Source organism: Psammomys obesus, unplaced genomic scaffold (genome assembly GCF_907164565.1).
Source record: "Psammomys obesus unplaced genomic scaffold, mPsaObe1.curated_primary_1811, whole genome shotgun sequence".
In the NCBI taxonomy this organism is placed as follows: Eukaryota; Metazoa; Chordata; class Mammalia; order Rodentia; family Muridae; genus Psammomys; species Psammomys obesus.
The window spans coordinates 6,029,758-6,047,035 of record NW_026595981.1 but is presented as its reverse complement, the minus strand read 5'-3'; the positions used below and the strand labels follow the sequence as shown (position 1 = coordinate 6,047,035).

The window sequence follows — 17,278 nt, the reverse complement described above, 5'->3', positions numbered from 1 at the left end:
TAAACTGTTTCTTCCCCTCCCACCCCACTGCTGGCAGGCTTTCTCTGAAAAGCCCTTGCTGTCTTCAGACTCAGGGCTGGTCTCTTCCTGGGATGCTGGACTCCAGGGCTTGTGCTACCACGCCCGGCTTGTTTTAATTTTTAAAATTACCATTTGTAAGCATCTTAGTAAGCCATTTGGTGAATGAGAATCTGACAGAAGGGAAAAACAAACAAACAGAAAAGTGAAGGAGAATGGGAGGAGGCCAAAGGCAAATTTAATTAAGCAGCGTTTGGTTCTCCCGGGAGGCCCAGCAGAGTCTCTGCAGCAGCCCAGCTCTGCTCTCCCAAGCAGAAGTGGGCGTTCACTTAGCCTCAACTAACTGCACTCTCGATGTCAGTTCTAGGGTGGCTCCTACAGTGGTTGGACACAGTTTTCAATAATATACAGGAAACCGATGTGAAGGGAAACAGTCCCCACTCTGCACTTAACGGGATTTAATCCTCAAGCCTTAAATAGCTGTTAACCGGAAAACTGCATAGACCACTGCTGATCTGGAAATGGTGGGCACACAGTTGGCTTTTCCAGGCCGAATCCATGCTGAGCCGGCTCAGCTGTTAAAACTTCTAAAGACCCAGGCTTTGCCTTGAACATGTATGCCGCTTTCATTTCCTCTTCTGGATATGAGCCTGATTATGCCCTGTTCTTCAAGATTAAGATATTGGTGGCCCCTAGAAGGATGACATTAACTGAGGTAGAGAACGATGTCTCTAGGGTATCTTAAGGATTTCTCTAATAACAACAATCATATTAGTCATATACATCTAGATATGCGTACGTAGATATATATGAATGATTAGGTAGGGAATGAATAAAGTCCTGAGTGAATGTGTTGTTGACATGGACAAGGCCATGCTAAGAACCCCAAAGTGGGGCTGGAGAGATGGCTCAGTGGTTAAGACCACTGTCTGCTTTTCCAAAAGACCAGGGTTCAATTCCCAGCACCCATACAGCAGCTCAAAACTGTCTATAATTCCAAGGAATCTGACACCTCCACACTAATGCACACAAAATAAAATTAAATAAATTATATAAAAAAAAAGAACCCCAATGTGTCAACCTCATGAGAGTGGCAAAGCCTTCCCCAGGGGAGGCTCACAGGGATGGCAATGGTTTCTTCTGGTCTGTGTGAGAACATGGGTAGTGTGTGCGGAAAATATCTCCCATGGCTTTTGCCCCTCCACATGTTAGGACCTGAAGACTGTGCCCCTACAGAGACTGTGCCTACCTGAGATTGGCTACGCTTGCCTCCTTGTTCGGCTGGATGCAATAACCCGGCTTCCCTGTTCAGTACTAAGTAATAAACGCTCTAGGCTTGTGGAGCGGGGCTGTGGCTTCTCCATCCACGGCCATTCAGTCCCAGCTTGCTGTTTCTTCATTCCCTACAGCTGTGCAGAGTGAGGCACTTAGAACTAGAAGTGTGGGAGAGAAAATAGGCCTGAGGAAAGAAACCCAGGCTGACACTAGGGCTGAGTTCCCTACCCGCTGGCACTCACCTGCAAACCTGTCCACGAAGCTCCATGCACGGGTGTGATTTTAGGGGAAGAACAATCAGTTTCGCCAACCACTCAGGGAAGGTTAGGGAAGACAATGCCAACCACCAGTGCCCAAACCATCAACCCACCACTACCAGTTTTCACCTCCACCGACCACGAGCGAAACCCAGACCAAGCAGCTTCTATAGCAGCCCTTGAGGTCATGTGCTGAATAATCGATAGCTTAAAAAAAAAAATCTTTAATGGAATCTGTGCTCAAATAATATGTTACAACAAAAATATACAGAATGTACACAATACAAAAATATTTAGAAACCAACATTGTGGCTAGTGTTTTGTTTTTTTACTTAGTCCTTGGAGGGGCCGCTCACTAACGGGCACTGTTTTTAAGGCAGAGGAGATTCAACAATTTGCAGCCAGCCCTGGGAAGCACATAGCACTGGGTAATCCTCATTTTCTGCAAACTGAATTGGACACTAGAGGAAGATCTGGTTCGGTGAGCAATGCCTCCACTAATGCTCTAGGCAAAAATGGCTCACGTGGAAATTGAGAGTCAAAAGAGGCCCGTTAGGGAGCTTTTCCTAATTAAAAAAATGAGTGATGAATGGTGTCATTAAAGTGAAATTTCTTTTTTTTTTCTTTTTTGAAGGCCTGTCTTCCCTTCCCTGGCTTCCATGAGTCTTCTCCCCTTTAAAAGCAAACTAGTCTACATAGCCGCTCTCTGGAGATTCCCTAGCCTTTAAGGCCTACCTATAACCATCAACACGAGAGCGGCACAGCCCTCTGAATCCCAGCCCTGACTGGTGGCCACATTGGAGAGGAGGGGATGAAGGACTCAGGAGAAAGGAGTCCTCTAACCTCTGTCAGAGTTGCTGGAATGAGGAGGGGACCCAGGAACAGTTCCTGTCCTCCTGCCCTTGCTCCTTCATGCTCTGCCCCTCACTTCCTAGGTCTGTGGTTCCTCATCCTGGACCCTCAGGGGCTGAGAGTCCCAAAGGCAATACAAAGGTCACCTGCCTCCAGGCCTCCACTTAAGGCTCCCAGCAGCTCCTAGTGCTAGGATATGGGCAGCACAAGACCCCTCCCTCCACCTCACTTTCCCTGTAAGATCACTTCCAAGTTCCCTCTAGATCTAACCATCTAAGTCTACAGCTGCTCTTACCCTGGACGCTCACCTAAGCTCCCAGATACATTTTGATTCAGATCCCTCCACGAATGCTCTAGGCAAAAATGGCTCTTAGTGCTGAATCTCCTCTGCCTTAAAAACAGTCTTCTCTGGGGCTACGTTTTTCACCAAAATATCTTTTACCATAGCCCCCTGTGTCAGCAGCTCGTATGGAAAGTGACTGCAGCATCACAGTCCTAGGCTTTCTTTCATCTCAAGGACTGTCTCTTTAACAGGAGGCAGGACAGACATGAAGGCCACTCCAGAGGGAACCAGAAGAACACAGCTGAAAATTTCCTCCCAAAGGTCCTGGTAGGGCTTTGGTCTTCCCTCCAGCATGGACAATTTTTCTGCTGGTCGGTGATGCTTGGGAAAGGGGAGTGAGTTATGCTCAAAGCAAGACCACTGAGCAAGCACACTGCAGCACACTGATGCTACCCATTCCAGAAATCCCAGATAGAAATCCTCACGTGCACACTGTCCCCAACTTCCTTTCTGCAGGTTCTGACCTGCGCGCTCGCGCACACGCACACACACACACACACACCCTGGGTCAGGGCAGTAGAGAGGGGAGAAGACCCCACAATCCAGGCAGGGAAAGATGCAGAAGTAATGGTCTGAGATGCCAGCATTCACAACCCTAGGCAGGAAGAGGAGAAATTGGTCCTGGGCATTGGGAAGGTAGGTTGAAGTTAATTGCCAGAGACACGGAACCCTCTCAGATCCCCCAGGGCAAAAATAAGGCCTGGAGCTTATGGTATCTCCCTGCCCAGCTCTAGGGGCCATGGCACAGCACCCATTTTCAGGACCTGAGCCTGGGGTGCTCTGGGCTCCTCCAGATCAAGGCCAAAATGCCCAGCACCTTGAGCCACAGAGAGAACATGACCTAGCCTACAGTTACCTCTGGGTTGGGGGGGGGGTGCTGCCTGGCTGTGGCTTTCTCAGGCCTTCCGTTTGTCCCAGTGTCTCTCCAGGTAGAAGACTAGCAAGAGTGCTATTTGCTCATTCTGTGGCAGTAAGAGGAGAGCACATGGGACAGGGCCAAGCCACAGGGCCAGCCGCTCTCACCCTCCCCCAGCCTTCCCCCTGGCCCCAGAGCATCAGACTAGCCTAGGAAAATGACAGCAGCCACATCCATCTCCCCACCATCCTTCCAAATCAAAACACATGCAGCCCAGCTCAAAGAGTCTCTGGTTCTCCCCCGTCTCGCCGGATTGGTGATGACAAACAGATGCAGGTATTTCCTCTAGATGCTTCTGCTTCCTCCCCTCCCTGCCTCGGTCCTCCAGTCCCTTAGGGGGGCGGTGGCAGCTTCAAGTCCAGCAGTGTGTAGGCAAAGATGTTCCAGAAGACAGCAAACAGCACGAAGATGGTGTACATGGTCACAAAAATCCACCATAGCGACTGGTCCTGCAGCCTCTGCTCATAGTTTCTTAGAACAACCACGCCAAGCGTGATGCCCACGGCCACGCCACCCAAGTGTGCCACGAAGCTTGGGTGGGGACAAGGGGGATAAGCCGATGGGTGGAAGCGGAGCCACACGGCCCTCCCGAACTCCATACTCACTATAAGGGGAGGAGACAAAGAGACATCAAGGCAGGGTCCTGGGCAGGGGCTGGGAAGAGACCCGGCATGCCTGCCACCCAGTCACCCATTAACTCAGTCACTGTCATGAGGCCAAATGCAATCAGCAGGGAGATAAAACTATCCCAAGAGCCTATGGGGCTTGGCGATAAATCAACAATCAATTACATTCACAAGGCAATTTCATTAAGAGATACAGACACGAGGCAAAAAAAGACAACAGAAAATCCATGTTGGGCACAAGGCAGGGCATCCGTTGGGGAGTAAGACAGGGCCTCTCAAGAGGAGGTGTTTGAACTGTCATCTGAATGTTGAGAGGGGCTCTGCTAGAAGACCCCAAGAAAGGCACAGCTCTGTCCAAAGGCCCTGGCACCTCTGTGGCCACACTCCATCCCGGGCGCATTTCTTCATCTGTCCACTGGCATAAAGACTGGGCAGCAGTGTGCCTGGCTACACAAGGAGAACATGGCCAACAACTGCGTGCTCTGAATGCTGCACTCTGGAGAGCATTTCCATGTATTTCTCAGAGACCCCCAAACCCCTGAGAGCCAGTGCCTTTGTGCTCAGGAGAAAGAGATAGAGAGGGAATAAGGGTAGAGGAGGAATTACACAGCCTGAGCCCCACTTTCACTATGATCCAACCCTTCCCTTGACAAACTTTCCAAGTCAGCCAATCAACTAGGGATATTGTCTCATTGAAAGGAAAAGGGCTAGGACACACAGCCATCCCATATCCCAACACCCAAGGCACAGTAAAAGGACTTCCTTCCTTTTCTCCCCCCACCCTTTTTTTTCAACACGTGGCCTCACTGTGCAGTCCCGGATATCGTGAAACTCAATGTAGACAAGGTTGTCCTTGAACTCACAGAGATCGGTCTCCTCGGGTGCTGGGATTAAAGGCATGTATCCTAAAGCCTGCCTGAGAGTAGGTATTCTTTTTATTTTGCATCACAGGTGTGTGTGTGTGTGTGTGTGTGTGTGTGTGTGTGTGTGTGTGTGTGTAGTGTTGCTGAGGCCAGCAGAGTGTATAGATCTCTCAGAGTTGGAGCTTGAGTTAGAGGTCGCTGTGAGCTGCTCAGTGTGGGTTCTGGGAACTGAACTCGGGTGCTCTGGGAGAGCAGCAGGCACTCCTAACCACTGAGCCTTCTCTGCAGTCTCTGAGAGAGCAGGTATCCATAGCCCTGTTTTACGGACCAGGAAAGCAAGGCAGATCTGGCAGATTAAGAGACAGCCCTTTGAGGGGAATGTTAGGCCGCTTATCTCTCCATCATTACCCGTTTGTCCCTGCAACCTTCCCTTTGGGGACCGACTGCTGGGTGTCGGCAGAGAGCCCTGCAATTCCAAGGAGAGCCAGCAGAGGGTGGAAAAGGAGCAGCGGGGCCATGCTCAGCCATGCCAACCTGCTGGTACTTTCCTGCTGCTGCCTAGTATCATGGGATGTAAAGGATGATGGTTCCCACCTCTCCATCACTGTTTTAGCTCTTAACACACACACACACACACACACACACACACACACACACACACACACATTTACTTTTGTATTTTATGTATATGGGTTCTTTGTCTGCATGTACACTGGTACACCAGAAGATGGCATTGGACAGGTATGTTGCTGGAATTGAACTCAGGCCCTTCAGAAGAGCAGTGAGTACTACTAACCACCAAGCCATCTCTCCAGCTCCAGATTTATGATGCTTAAAGTAGTTTTTATGGGAGGAAAAAAAAAAACTAAACTAAACAAAAAAGACAAGACCTAGAATGCTCCTGTTTGGTTAGGGCAGACTTGACTTTCCAAAGGCCTAAATTAAGAAGTAGGGATTTTGGAAGTGAAACAGGGAAGGAATGAATATTTAAATATTCTGGGTGTATTTCCTCTGAGCTGGGTGACCTTGGAACTCTCTGAACCTCGTTTATACTTATGAATTAAACCTAATTAAATGCTCTCCATACATGTTTTGGAAACTAAAGGAGAATTATGATCTCTCCTTTCTCTTACTACCTCCATGCTTCCTTTTAGATTCACCTCTTTACACTTCAGGATGAACCCCTGAAGTGTCTTTGAGGCTTTGAGTCTCATTCCTTTTTCACTGTGTGTGTTCATATGCACACGGACCTAGGAACGCATATGTGGAGGACCAAAGATAGCACGTCTTCCTCTATTGCTCTCCACACACAGGGTTCCTCTGTGTAGCCCTGGCTGTCCTGGACTTGCCTTGTAGACCAGGCTGGCCTTGAACTCATGGGGATTCTACTGCCTCTGCCTCCTGAGCTCGGGAATCAAAGGCGTGCGCCACCATGCCCAGCTCTCCATTTTACTTTTTAAAAATTGTATACATGCACCCCCCCACCCCCACATATATGCAAGCAAACCGCTGTGGAAATGCAGTGCTGGGAACTGAACCCAGGTCCTCTGCAAGAGCAGCCGGTGCTCCTAACCACTGAGCCATCTCTCCAGCCCCTACACTTTTTTTTTTTAAGTTGGGGTCTCTAACTGATCCTGAGGTTTGCAGGTTTGCAGCTCATTGTTTTGGCTTTATTTCTATTCACAGTCCCAAGCCCTAGTTTTCCCTGCCATGATCTCTTGCCTATTCCTATGGTATACCTCTACCAGGCATGCCCCCCCCCCCCATTCTGAGACAGAGTCTCACTATATATGGCTGGCCTGGCATTGTCTATGTAGACCAGGCTGGCCTTGAACTCACAGAGCTCCTTTGGCCTTAGCCTACCACGTGCTAGGATTAAAGGTGTGTACCACAAAGCTTGAGACCTGCCCTCTTCCACTTGGTAGGCCTCGAGCCCTGCTTGTGAAATCAGTGGACCCACCCTGCCCTGAGGTCCCAAGCACCATGCTGTGTGTATGGGAGTCACTGCAGTTTGTGGCTCTACTCAATGCTCAAGGGTTTTTTCCTTGGGTGGGGGTGTGATGGGGCGGGGATGCAGCCTGAGACAATCTTTTTCTACATAGTCCACGCTGGCCTCTTGGAGCTAGAGAGACAGCTTAACAGTTAAGAACTATGGCTGCTCTTTGTTGTTTTTCCAGTCAAGGTCTCTCTGTGTAGCCCCGGCTGTCCTGGAACTCACTCTGTAGACCAGGCTGGCTGTGAACTCACAGAGATTCGCCTGCCTCTGCCCAGCTGCAATGTCCGCTCTTCAGAGGACCTAGGTCTGATTCCCAGCACCCACATAGTGGATCCTAACTGTGTGTAACTTATTCCAAGGGATTAAGTGGCCTCTGCGTGCATATGGTACAGAAGCATACACGCAGGCAAAACACCCACACACAGAAAGAAAGTGAATAAACAAAAATTTTTAAATTTTCAAAACTTCAACCCTTTTCCTCTATATTTCAGCGTCTCTTAGCGATTATAATCATAACAGTTAATGAAACTAATATCTTCATGACATTCTGGAACTTTTCAATGCACTTGTGAAAAATTAAAGATGCGTGCATTTGTGGTACCTATCTTTACCATATATAGCTTTATGGATTCTAAGGCTGCATCTTAAAAACTTCTTTATGAGTCCTTGACCTATTCAGGTTAAGCAATCTGAACAGCTGTAAACCCAGCACTCTTCTTTCTCATAAACTGTATGCGAACACACGTTCATTAAGACCTCAGTGCATGGAAGTTGTGCCGTGCTCTGTCGTGAGCATGGTGCGTCCCTCAGATTGTTCTGTGCCTTGGTTCACAAGCACCCCATAAATAACTTCTCAAATGACTATTATACACTAAAAATTAAGGAGAGAAAAGAAAGAAATCAACCCTTTGGCCCCAGCTTCCCAAACGCTAGGACTGTAGACATGCCTTACAACACCGGGCAAGACAGCACGTTTTTAAAAAAAAGAAATCTCTTTTTTTTTTTTTATTTGATATGTATGAGTGTTTTACCTGTCTGTATGTAAGTTCACATGCCCGTGCGGTGCCCACAGGGACCAAAAGAGGGCTTGGATTCCCCGGAACTGGAGCTACAGACAGCTGGGAACAGCCATGTTGGGGGTGGGAACCAAACCTAGGTACTTTGCAATGACAGTAAGATGGCGCTTAACATCTGAGCCATCTCTAGAGCCGGAAACAAACAAACAAACAAACAAACAAACAAACAAACAAACAACCCTGCAGGTTTAAAGGTACATGTACACACAAGTGCTCACGCAATACACACATGTTCTAAAAGGTCAAGTTCACAACCCAGGAAGGTCATTCAGCTATTTTTCTTGACCTTGCTAGTCCCTGGGTACTTTTCCATTTACATACCTTATGCCTATAAAAAGTTTAAAAAGTGGGGCTGTGAGAGATGGCTCAGTGGTTGAGAGGCCTCGTTGCTTTTGTAGAGGACCCAGGTTCAATTCCCAGCACCCACATGGTGGCTCATAACTACCTATAGCTGGAGTTCTAGTGGATCTGATACCCTCCTCCGACCTCCTTAGGCACCAGATATGTATAAGGGGCACAGACACACATGCAGAAAAAAAGACGAATACCTTTTTAAGGTTTAATGCCTGCCCAGCATGCACAAATCCCAGCTCCACATAAAAACTAGTGGTGACACAGCCTTAATCCCAGCACTTGAGAAGTGAGGAAAAAAGAATCAAAAGTTCAAGGGCATCCTTGGCTATTTAGTGAGTTCAAGGCCAACACGGACTACATAAGACCCTGTCTCAAAAAACAAAACAACAAAAGATTAAGAAGAATCAACAAGTGTAAAGAGAAATGTTTTCTCAGAATACTCCTGCCTCGGACACATTACTGCTAGGCCGCACTTTTTCTTTTTACCACAGGCTCTTAAAGGGCAAGGACAGTGCCTGCACCCCACTCCCCAACACCCCTCCCTAAATGCCCAGCAGTACTCACTACAGATCAAGGCCACAGCCATCCGAAGCAGCTTGAACTGGCACTTCATGCCTGACCAATTCTAGAGGAAAGGGAGAGAGTTGTGTCAGTTTGGGGTCAGGCCCCTCCTCTTTAGGTGCGCTAGCCCCTTCGGAGCCCTGACATGAAAAGTAGCTACTCCATGAGGTGCTTCGTGAGGGCTGGGGCTTAGGAGTAGAACATTCCAGCCTGGCTTTGAGATTTCGGACAATGGTAAGTTTATCCCTAACAAAAAAGCTTGAGTGGTACAGATCCAGTGAGTGCACGGATCCAGTGAGACGACAGTCTCTGTCTCCCGCCTCAGACACTGCACTCCTCAAGAGCTGGGTTCTTTGCAGTGTCACACAGATGTCAAGAGCTGAGGGACAGGACACCTAGCAAAGTCAAAGTGAACCATCAGGGTGAGAAATCCTGCCTGTGAAGAATGACTAAGGAAGACAGGCTCCTGCAATCCTCACACTCAGGGTCAAGTTTACTGTGGTTGAGTATCAAGCTGAGCTCACACCAGCACACAATCACTGTTATCGTCCAAGACAAGTTTCCATCCCTAACACGCACAAAAAGCTGTGTGTATCATGACATTCCCGTCACTGAGGTAGCGAATTTCAGCACCCGCTCTGTGAGCAGTGGGAGGGGAGTGGGCCAGATGGCCTTCAAACAAGGCCCCCTCCCTCCCAGAAGCTCAGAAAATCCTGAGCCCCCAGGGCGGACAAACAGAACACAATTATTCATCTTACAAAAAGATTTTTCATTTTACAAAAGACTCCCCGGCAGGGTTCCTTTGAGGGGCACCCCTGCAGGGCATTCAAAGCACAATGCCACTTACACAGATGTATGCACTCCAACAGAAGTGAGCCTGGGCTCTTCCTGGAGCACACCGGCCTGGGCTAAAAAGGCAACTGGGCACAGCCAGGGACTTCTGTTCCCTCCCATCCAAGGTTGCCCCGGTGGCTGCCCCAGGCCATGCTCCAGGCCACGTCTCATGCTCCTTTGAGGTTGTGGCAGCAAGACTTCAGATGGAGGCAGAGGCAGGCCTCGGTGAGTTCAAGGCCAGCCTGGTCTACAAAGGGAGTTCAGGATAGCCAAGGCTACACAGAGAAACCCTGTCTTGAAAAAACAACAACAAAAAGTTAAGCTTCGCAGAGGGAAACAGGACTTGGAGAAGCTGCAGAGAAAACATCTTTCTTTTTTTTTTTCCTTAAACAAAGAGGATTTGCTTGAAGTGTTCTAATGTTTTAACATTGTGAACAAGCTTTAACTTCCAGGGTTTTCATTTTCTTAAGCATAAAAAAGGGGGGGCTCCTAACCAATCAGAAGAAGAAAAAGAAGGAAGAGGAGGTAGGAAGGAAGGAAGGAAGGAAGGAAGGAAGGAAGGAAGGAAGGAAGGAAGGAAGGAAGGAAGAAAAGCAGGGCTCTATGGTGAACACCTTTAATCCCAGCACTCGGGAGGCAGAGGCAGGTGGATCTCTGAGTTAGAGGCCAGCCTCAGTCTACAGAGTAAGTCCAGGACAGTCAGGGCTGCACAAAGAAACCCTGTCTCAACAAACAAACAAATAAATAAAAAACAAAAAAGTCAAATGCACAAATATATATATATATTGAGCTGGCTAGATGGCTTCCTGGCAAATATAAGCTGAATGTGATCCCCAGGACCTACACAGAAGGAGAGCTCTGAGCCCTGCATGTTGTCCCCTAACCTCTACACACATACTATGGTACATAAGCTCCCCAGACCCTACACATAAGTGAGTAAAATAAAATGTTTAATAAAACATTAAAAAATGTACTGTCTTAAAATGTACTGTTTAAACAATAAATTATTTTGCTAATTGCTTTGCAAAACACAAGTTTCTTTGTCTTCAATAAACTCAAGTTTCTGAGAGTAGAAGCGGACGAGGAGAAGGAAGATCATCCCAGAGGGCTGGAGGAGGGCAAGTCCCAGGCCAGCGTGGGAAGCCTGTTGAGACCCAGCTAGTGAGGCGGGCAGCACACGGCCGCGCCTGAACTAGAAAGTCTAGCATTTGCCTGCTGGATGCTCGGTGTAGAAGCAGGCGGCAGGGCACTGGGACAGCCACTGTCTGTCAGGGCATCTCACCCCAGAGGCGGGGAATAAAACTGGGGTCAGTGCTTCCCCGGGGCCAGTAATACAGCCCCGGAAGTGAGCCTGCAGCAGCAGGAAGGTGGGAGGAGTGGCCTACAGATGCTAGGATCACAGGCAGTTTCAGAAGATAAAACCAAAGTTTTGAGGCTAGCACGGTGCTGGCTGCCGCCCGGGTGTCCGAGTGCACTTGATGTCCCTGTAATGGTTATGACAGGGTGGGAAGGACGCAAAATGGCAGGAGAGCTTCCTTAGCAAGTACAAGACCCTGAGTTCTGTTCCCAGGAGAAAGGAAAAAGAGGGAGGCAGGAAAAAGTAAAAAAGATTAAGAAGTAAATTTTGGACAGGCGGTGGTGGCGTGTGTCTTTAATCCCAGCACTCATGAGGCAGAGGCAGGCAGATCTTTGTGAGTTTGAAGCTGGAGAGATGGCTCAGTGGTTAAGAGCACTGGTTGTTCTTCCAGAGGACCTGGGTTCAATTCCCAGCAACCACATGGTGGCTCACAACCACCTGTGACTCCAGGTCCATGCAATCTGGTACCCTCACACTGACATACATGAAGACAAAACATGAGCGCACTTTTTTTTTTTAAGTGAATTTTGGGGGCTAGAGAGATGGCTCAGTGATTAACAGCACTGACAACTTTTGCAGAGGACCTGGGTTCAATTCCCAGCACCCACATAGAGACTCATTACTGCTTGTAACTCCAGTCTCAGGGGATTCAATGTCCTCTTTTGGCCTCCCCAGACAGCAGGCACACAAGTGATGTACATACATGCATGCAGGCAAAGCACCCATCTACCTAAAACAAGTAAGTTTTTCAACAGATGGTCAGTCTGAAGAGTCAGCCCAGTGGCTAGAGCTCGTCCTTGTCTTTCAGAAGTTCAGTTCACAGCACCCACTTTGGGTGGCTCACAACCATCTGTGACGCCACTTCAAGTAACCCTGTGAAGTCCTCTGGCTTCCACAGGAACCTGCACACACGTGACATCTATTCACACAGGCAAATAAGCAAAAATAATGACAAACTTTTTGGGTTTTTTGAGGCAGGGGTTCTCTGTGTAGCCCTGGTCTCCTTTACTGGGTCCCGAGACACCATCGGGTAAAGTAAGAATATGTCAGCTGCCCTTCCCTGCTGTGTTCCGCCTGTTTCCTCTGTGCCTCCTCTGGGATCAGCTGTGAAGAGCTCTGTCCAGGGCTGGGGACGTAGTTCAGTTGGTAGAGTGCTTCCCTGGCATAGAGTACCATGCTTGATCCCCACGCTGCACAGACCAGGCATGGCGGCACAAAGGACAATAAATAAACAAGTCTGAGTCCTGTTCTTGATCTGACACAGCCATCACTGGTATGGCTTCCCCAGAGTCCTTGTTTATGAATTTGACACAAACAGTCCCTATGTCAGTTAGCAACTTTATCGTGTGAGTTTAAGAGTGAATGAACATACATAAAATACTAACTTAACAATGTGGGCATCATATCAATGTCTAACCTTAGTCTAATCTAGACCTGGCGAAATCTAGCCCTGAGTTTACCCTGCAGAGTATTTTTAAGAATCAATAGTCCAAATGACTGCTGCTTTACCATAACACTACTGAGGCCAGCTTCATCGGCTTTGTTTCCTTTTTTGACACAGGGTCCAGGTTCTATCCCATGCTGGCCTCAAACTCACTCTGTAGCCACAAGATACCTTCAACTATAGATCTTCCTGAGATTGCTTCCTCCCGGTCCACAACTCTGTCAACCACCCTCTATGAGATTGTGAACATTTTGTCTGCCTTTCTTGACTACCCAGCTGCTCGGGAAGCTGAGGGGATCTCAGCAGTGAAGGGGTTAAACTAGAAAGTTTCCCCTGCCCATCAGCTGCTTATTTTCATGACCCATTATTCCCTCCAATAAAATGAGTGCAATGAGACACCAGGAGGGAAAAGCAGTGCTGAGGATGTGGAAGAGCCCCAGCCCCTGGGGAACCAGGCCTTTTGAAGGCCCTTTAATTTCATTCTCTCCCACAGCCTCACAGGGTGAGCCAGTGACTCAGCCACCAAGAACGAGTAGGTAACCAGTCACCTTGATATCATGTTCACCCAGCCAATTAAGAGAATTTCCTAGCATGTGTGAGGCCCTGGTTTCAATGCTCAATGCTCAGTATAACACACACACACACACACACACACACACACACACACACACACACACACAGAAAGCATGGCATATAAAATATAAATCAGGAGTGATTTAGCTTTCCTACAAGAGGCTATTCGTTTAATTACATAACCCTTATGGCAGAGGTTTTTCTTTGTTTTTAGCAGCTATCTTTCTTGAGCTTTGACCATGAAATTCAATTTGCAAAGATTCGGCTCTCAAATATTTTGGGAAAACGTCTAACACACAGCGAAGTGTAAGTAAATATCTTGCATATTTAAAAATGGAACTCTAGCGTGTGGGCCCCAGCAGGAGGCAATTAATAAATTATTCAATCAGGTGGATCTTTCTATTTCCAGTGTTTAAGAAGTCTTGATTGAAAGCACTTTTGTGAGCCACATCTTTGCTTGAAATGTTTTCTGACTTTCAATATGTATTATTATAAATTATATATAATTTCATCTATATATGAAAGACATACTTCCAGGGTTTATTAAATCTGTGTGTGTGTGTGAATGACATATGTATGTATCTATGTATATATATCTGCATGTGAGTGAAGGCACATGTGTGCCTTGGTGCCAAGGTCAAGGACAACCTCTTGCTCCCTTGTTGAGACAGAGTCTCTTATTGTTTGCTACTGCGTTTTCCAGAATAGCTGGTCCATGAGCTCCTGGGGATTCTCCTGTCTCACCTCCCATCTCTCCGGAGAAAGACTGGAATCACAGACTTGTTACCACCACACCCAGCTCTGCTTGGCTCTGGGGTTTTGAACTCAGGTCCTTATGCTTTTGCAGCCAACCCTTTACTTACTAGGCTGCCATCTTCCCCGCTCCTTGTTTTGCTTTTGAGACATGGACTTACTATGTAGCCCAGGCTGGCCTTGACCTCTTGATTCTCCTGCCTCAGGCTCCCAAATGCTAGGATTACAAGCATATACCACCACAACCACAAGATATACTTCCATGTAGGGGAAAATAGCTACTTTAACAGCTTCAAAACAAAATAAAAGTGGACAAAAGTGCTACACGTTTTTCTGGGATATAGCAGAAGGTTTAAGAACACATTTTCTGACTTCTTTTTCTTGTTTGTGTTTTCTGAGACAGGGTTTCTCTGTGTAGTCTTGGCTGTCCTGGACTCGATTTGTAGACCAGACTGTCCTTGAACTCACAGTGATCCTCCTGCCTCTGCCTCCCAGAGTGCTGGGATCGATCACAGGTGTGCGCTACCATACCTGGCTTACATTTTCTGATTTCTCTCTGTAGATACGAAATCTATACACACAGGGCTGGAGCAATGGCTCAGTGGTTCAGAACACTGGCTGGTGTTCCAATTCAATCCCCAGCATCCACATGGCACTTCACAACTGTCTGTAACTTCAGTTCCAGGGGATCTGAAGCCCTCACACCAATGCCCATGAAATAAAATTAAATAATTTTTCTTTTTTTAAGTCCCATATAAAGCCGGCAAGACAGCTCATAGAAAAAGGCATTTGCTACAGAAGCCTGAGTTCAATCCCGGGGACCACAAGGTGGAAGGAACTGAGTCTCAAAAAGTGCATGGTGTCACACAGAATAAAGGCATACATGTAACAATTTACATACATAAATATGCGTGTACACGTATACACAGGTTCATGATCCTGAGTGGCCGTTTGCTGTGTGCAGAGTATATTCCAGTTGGTTTGTTCACATCTTCCTAACAACCACCTCATGAGAGCAATGGGAGCCCAGAAGTCCACAGTGACAGACCCCGCCATCAAATGGCTCTCAAATCCAGATTTCCTGACTGTCAAATCCATAGTTTTTCTGCCCTGTGCTTATTCTCGAATGAATAAACATTCCTCCCTAATTTTGGAAGTAAATCAATAGTATATCTATTAGGTTCAAGTATATGAAATTGTTAATATTTAAACAATCCTCAGTCTCAGCAATGGTTGTTTTTTTTTTTTTTTTTGAACAGGGTCTGGCTGTCCTGTAATTCAATATGTAGACCAGGCTGGCCTCAAACTCACAGAGATCCACCTGCATCTGCCTCCAGAATGCTGGTATTAAAGGCATGTGTCATTTCTCAGCACTGAGCTAATTTGAGCAAAGGCAGCCCCTTGATTGTGGGTGGGGAGGTGGGGGTACAGACAGAACTGACCTTTCTCATGAGAATGAGCCTTCTTCAGCATCGACAAGCACATACAACTCTCTAGAGTGACCCATTCCATTAAGCTCCAAGGACTGTCAGCTCCCAGGTCAGAGCCGCTTTCTTCTGGGAAGACAGGGTCTCAGGTGGGCCTGCTTGTCTCCATGGCAATGGGTTGCTCACCAGACAGAAGTGTAAACTGAGCAGAGTTGTTTCACAGGTCCCTGGGTTGCCTGTGGCCTATCCTTTAGTGCTGAGTGGACTATCTTCCCCACCAGAACTTCTGGGATCCCACAGCTGCTTCCCATGAGGCGGGGGTGAGCAGATCTTCACAAACTCCTGCCTCGTTCTTCTTTCCCTGTTCTCATTCCACTCTGCCTGCTTATCCGTCACTCCCTCCCCCCATCCCTGTCCCCATCCCTATCTTGCAGAAATGGGAGGGAGGTCAGTACTTCCTTCTCTAACTGAGAGGAATTGGGGCAGGAGAAGGAGGGGGGAGGAGGCAGATTTCAGAGGAATAGCTGTGTCTGAGGAAAGACAGTATTGATAGAGGGTGACCCATTTAGGAGGGCCATGTGAGGCATCACCGTGGGCTCTGGCCCTTGGCAGACTGAGCTGTGCGAGTAAACAGGAACATGCCCTGAGCCTCACTGAGGCAGCTCTCCCACACGCCCCTGCAGTCTCTCTACTAGCACACACAGGAGCTTGCCAGAATCGAGCCCAGGAGCAAGCATACTCACTCACGCAGCAGCTCGCTCTCCCTGCCTCTCTTCTTGCTCTCCTTCTCAACTCACAAAGGGGGCAGAGGCTCAGAGAAGAGGAGAGTGTCCAGTGTGAGGTATTGAGAATGGTACCGATCTAGAAAGCAGGGGTTCCAGTCACATGTGCTGGGCTGCCAACACTCAAGAGGCTGAAGCAGGAGGATCGCCACAAGTTTGAGGTCAGCCCCGACTACACAGTGAGTTCCAGGTCAGGTTGGGATAGCCCTATCCTCAGCCAAAGAAAAAAGAGAACAAGGGAGGGAGGGTGGGAGGAAGGAAGGGAAGGAGGAAGGGAGAGTAAGAGGAAGGGGAAGAGGAAGGAAGGAAGAGAAGTAGGACTCCGAACTTGGAAGGCTGAAGTAAGACTATGAGTTCCAAGACATGCTAGGCTGTGTGGTAATAATGGCCTGCTCAACCAAAAAACAAAACCCAGACGAAACCATGGGAGAGTGTAGAGACTCCAAAACTGTGACACCAAAGCATCACAAGCACCTTCTGGGGGGGAAAACGTGACAAGCCAACAGGGTGGTAGCAGGAAGGGTTCACGGGGAAGCTGTAACCTTCCTGGACTCTCCTACTCCAGATTTTGTAGGTGGCATAAGTATGTCAGGAACAGGGCAATAGGCATGTGACACAGAGAGGCTCCTACACTGACAGGGGGCATCAGGCAGGACAGCTGAGTCCCATTAGAGAGCTCTTCAGCTTGAAACTAGACAGGGGCTTCAGCATGCCAATTTGAAGGCCTTGACCCTATGCTCATACCCCTAAACTTGCATTGCAAAGAGGATGGAGGGAAAGAGAACAGGACCCTGACGGTATGAGGGGTTCCACAGAGGACAACACCCAGAACGTCATCAGGAGGTGTAGCGTGGGGTCTTGACCTTACTCTCACAAGGTCTCTTGAAAAGTCTGATGACATGGTCATTAAGGTTCTCTTATTTATGTGTGTGTGTGTGTGTGTGTGTGTGTGTGTGTGTGTGTGTGTGTGT

General features: G+C 48.0%; 1 protein-coding gene across 5 annotated transcripts in view; it reads right to left on the bottom strand.

The window, feature by feature from the left end:
* Nucleotides 1-17,278, bottom strand: part of Rhbdl3 (rhomboid like 3) — a 69,393-nt gene that overhangs the window by 19,088 nt on the left and 33,027 nt on the right. For 2 of the 5 annotated variants that reach the window (XM_055619601.1, XM_055619602.1), the window contains 2 exons: nucleotides 9,141-9,201; nucleotides 1,779-4,265 (listed from right to left, as the gene is read on the bottom strand). In XM_055619601.1, the coding sequence (XP_055475576.1) occupies nucleotides 3,994-4,265; nucleotides 9,141-9,201 (333 nt within the window). In that variant the 3' untranslated portion in view covers nucleotides 1,779-3,993. Of the gene's footprint in view, nucleotides 1-1,778; nucleotides 4,266-8,885; nucleotides 8,943-9,140; nucleotides 9,202-17,278 lie in introns of those variants that run through there. The other 3 variants (XM_055619605.1, XM_055619604.1, XM_055619603.1) reach the window with 3 other exon arrangements.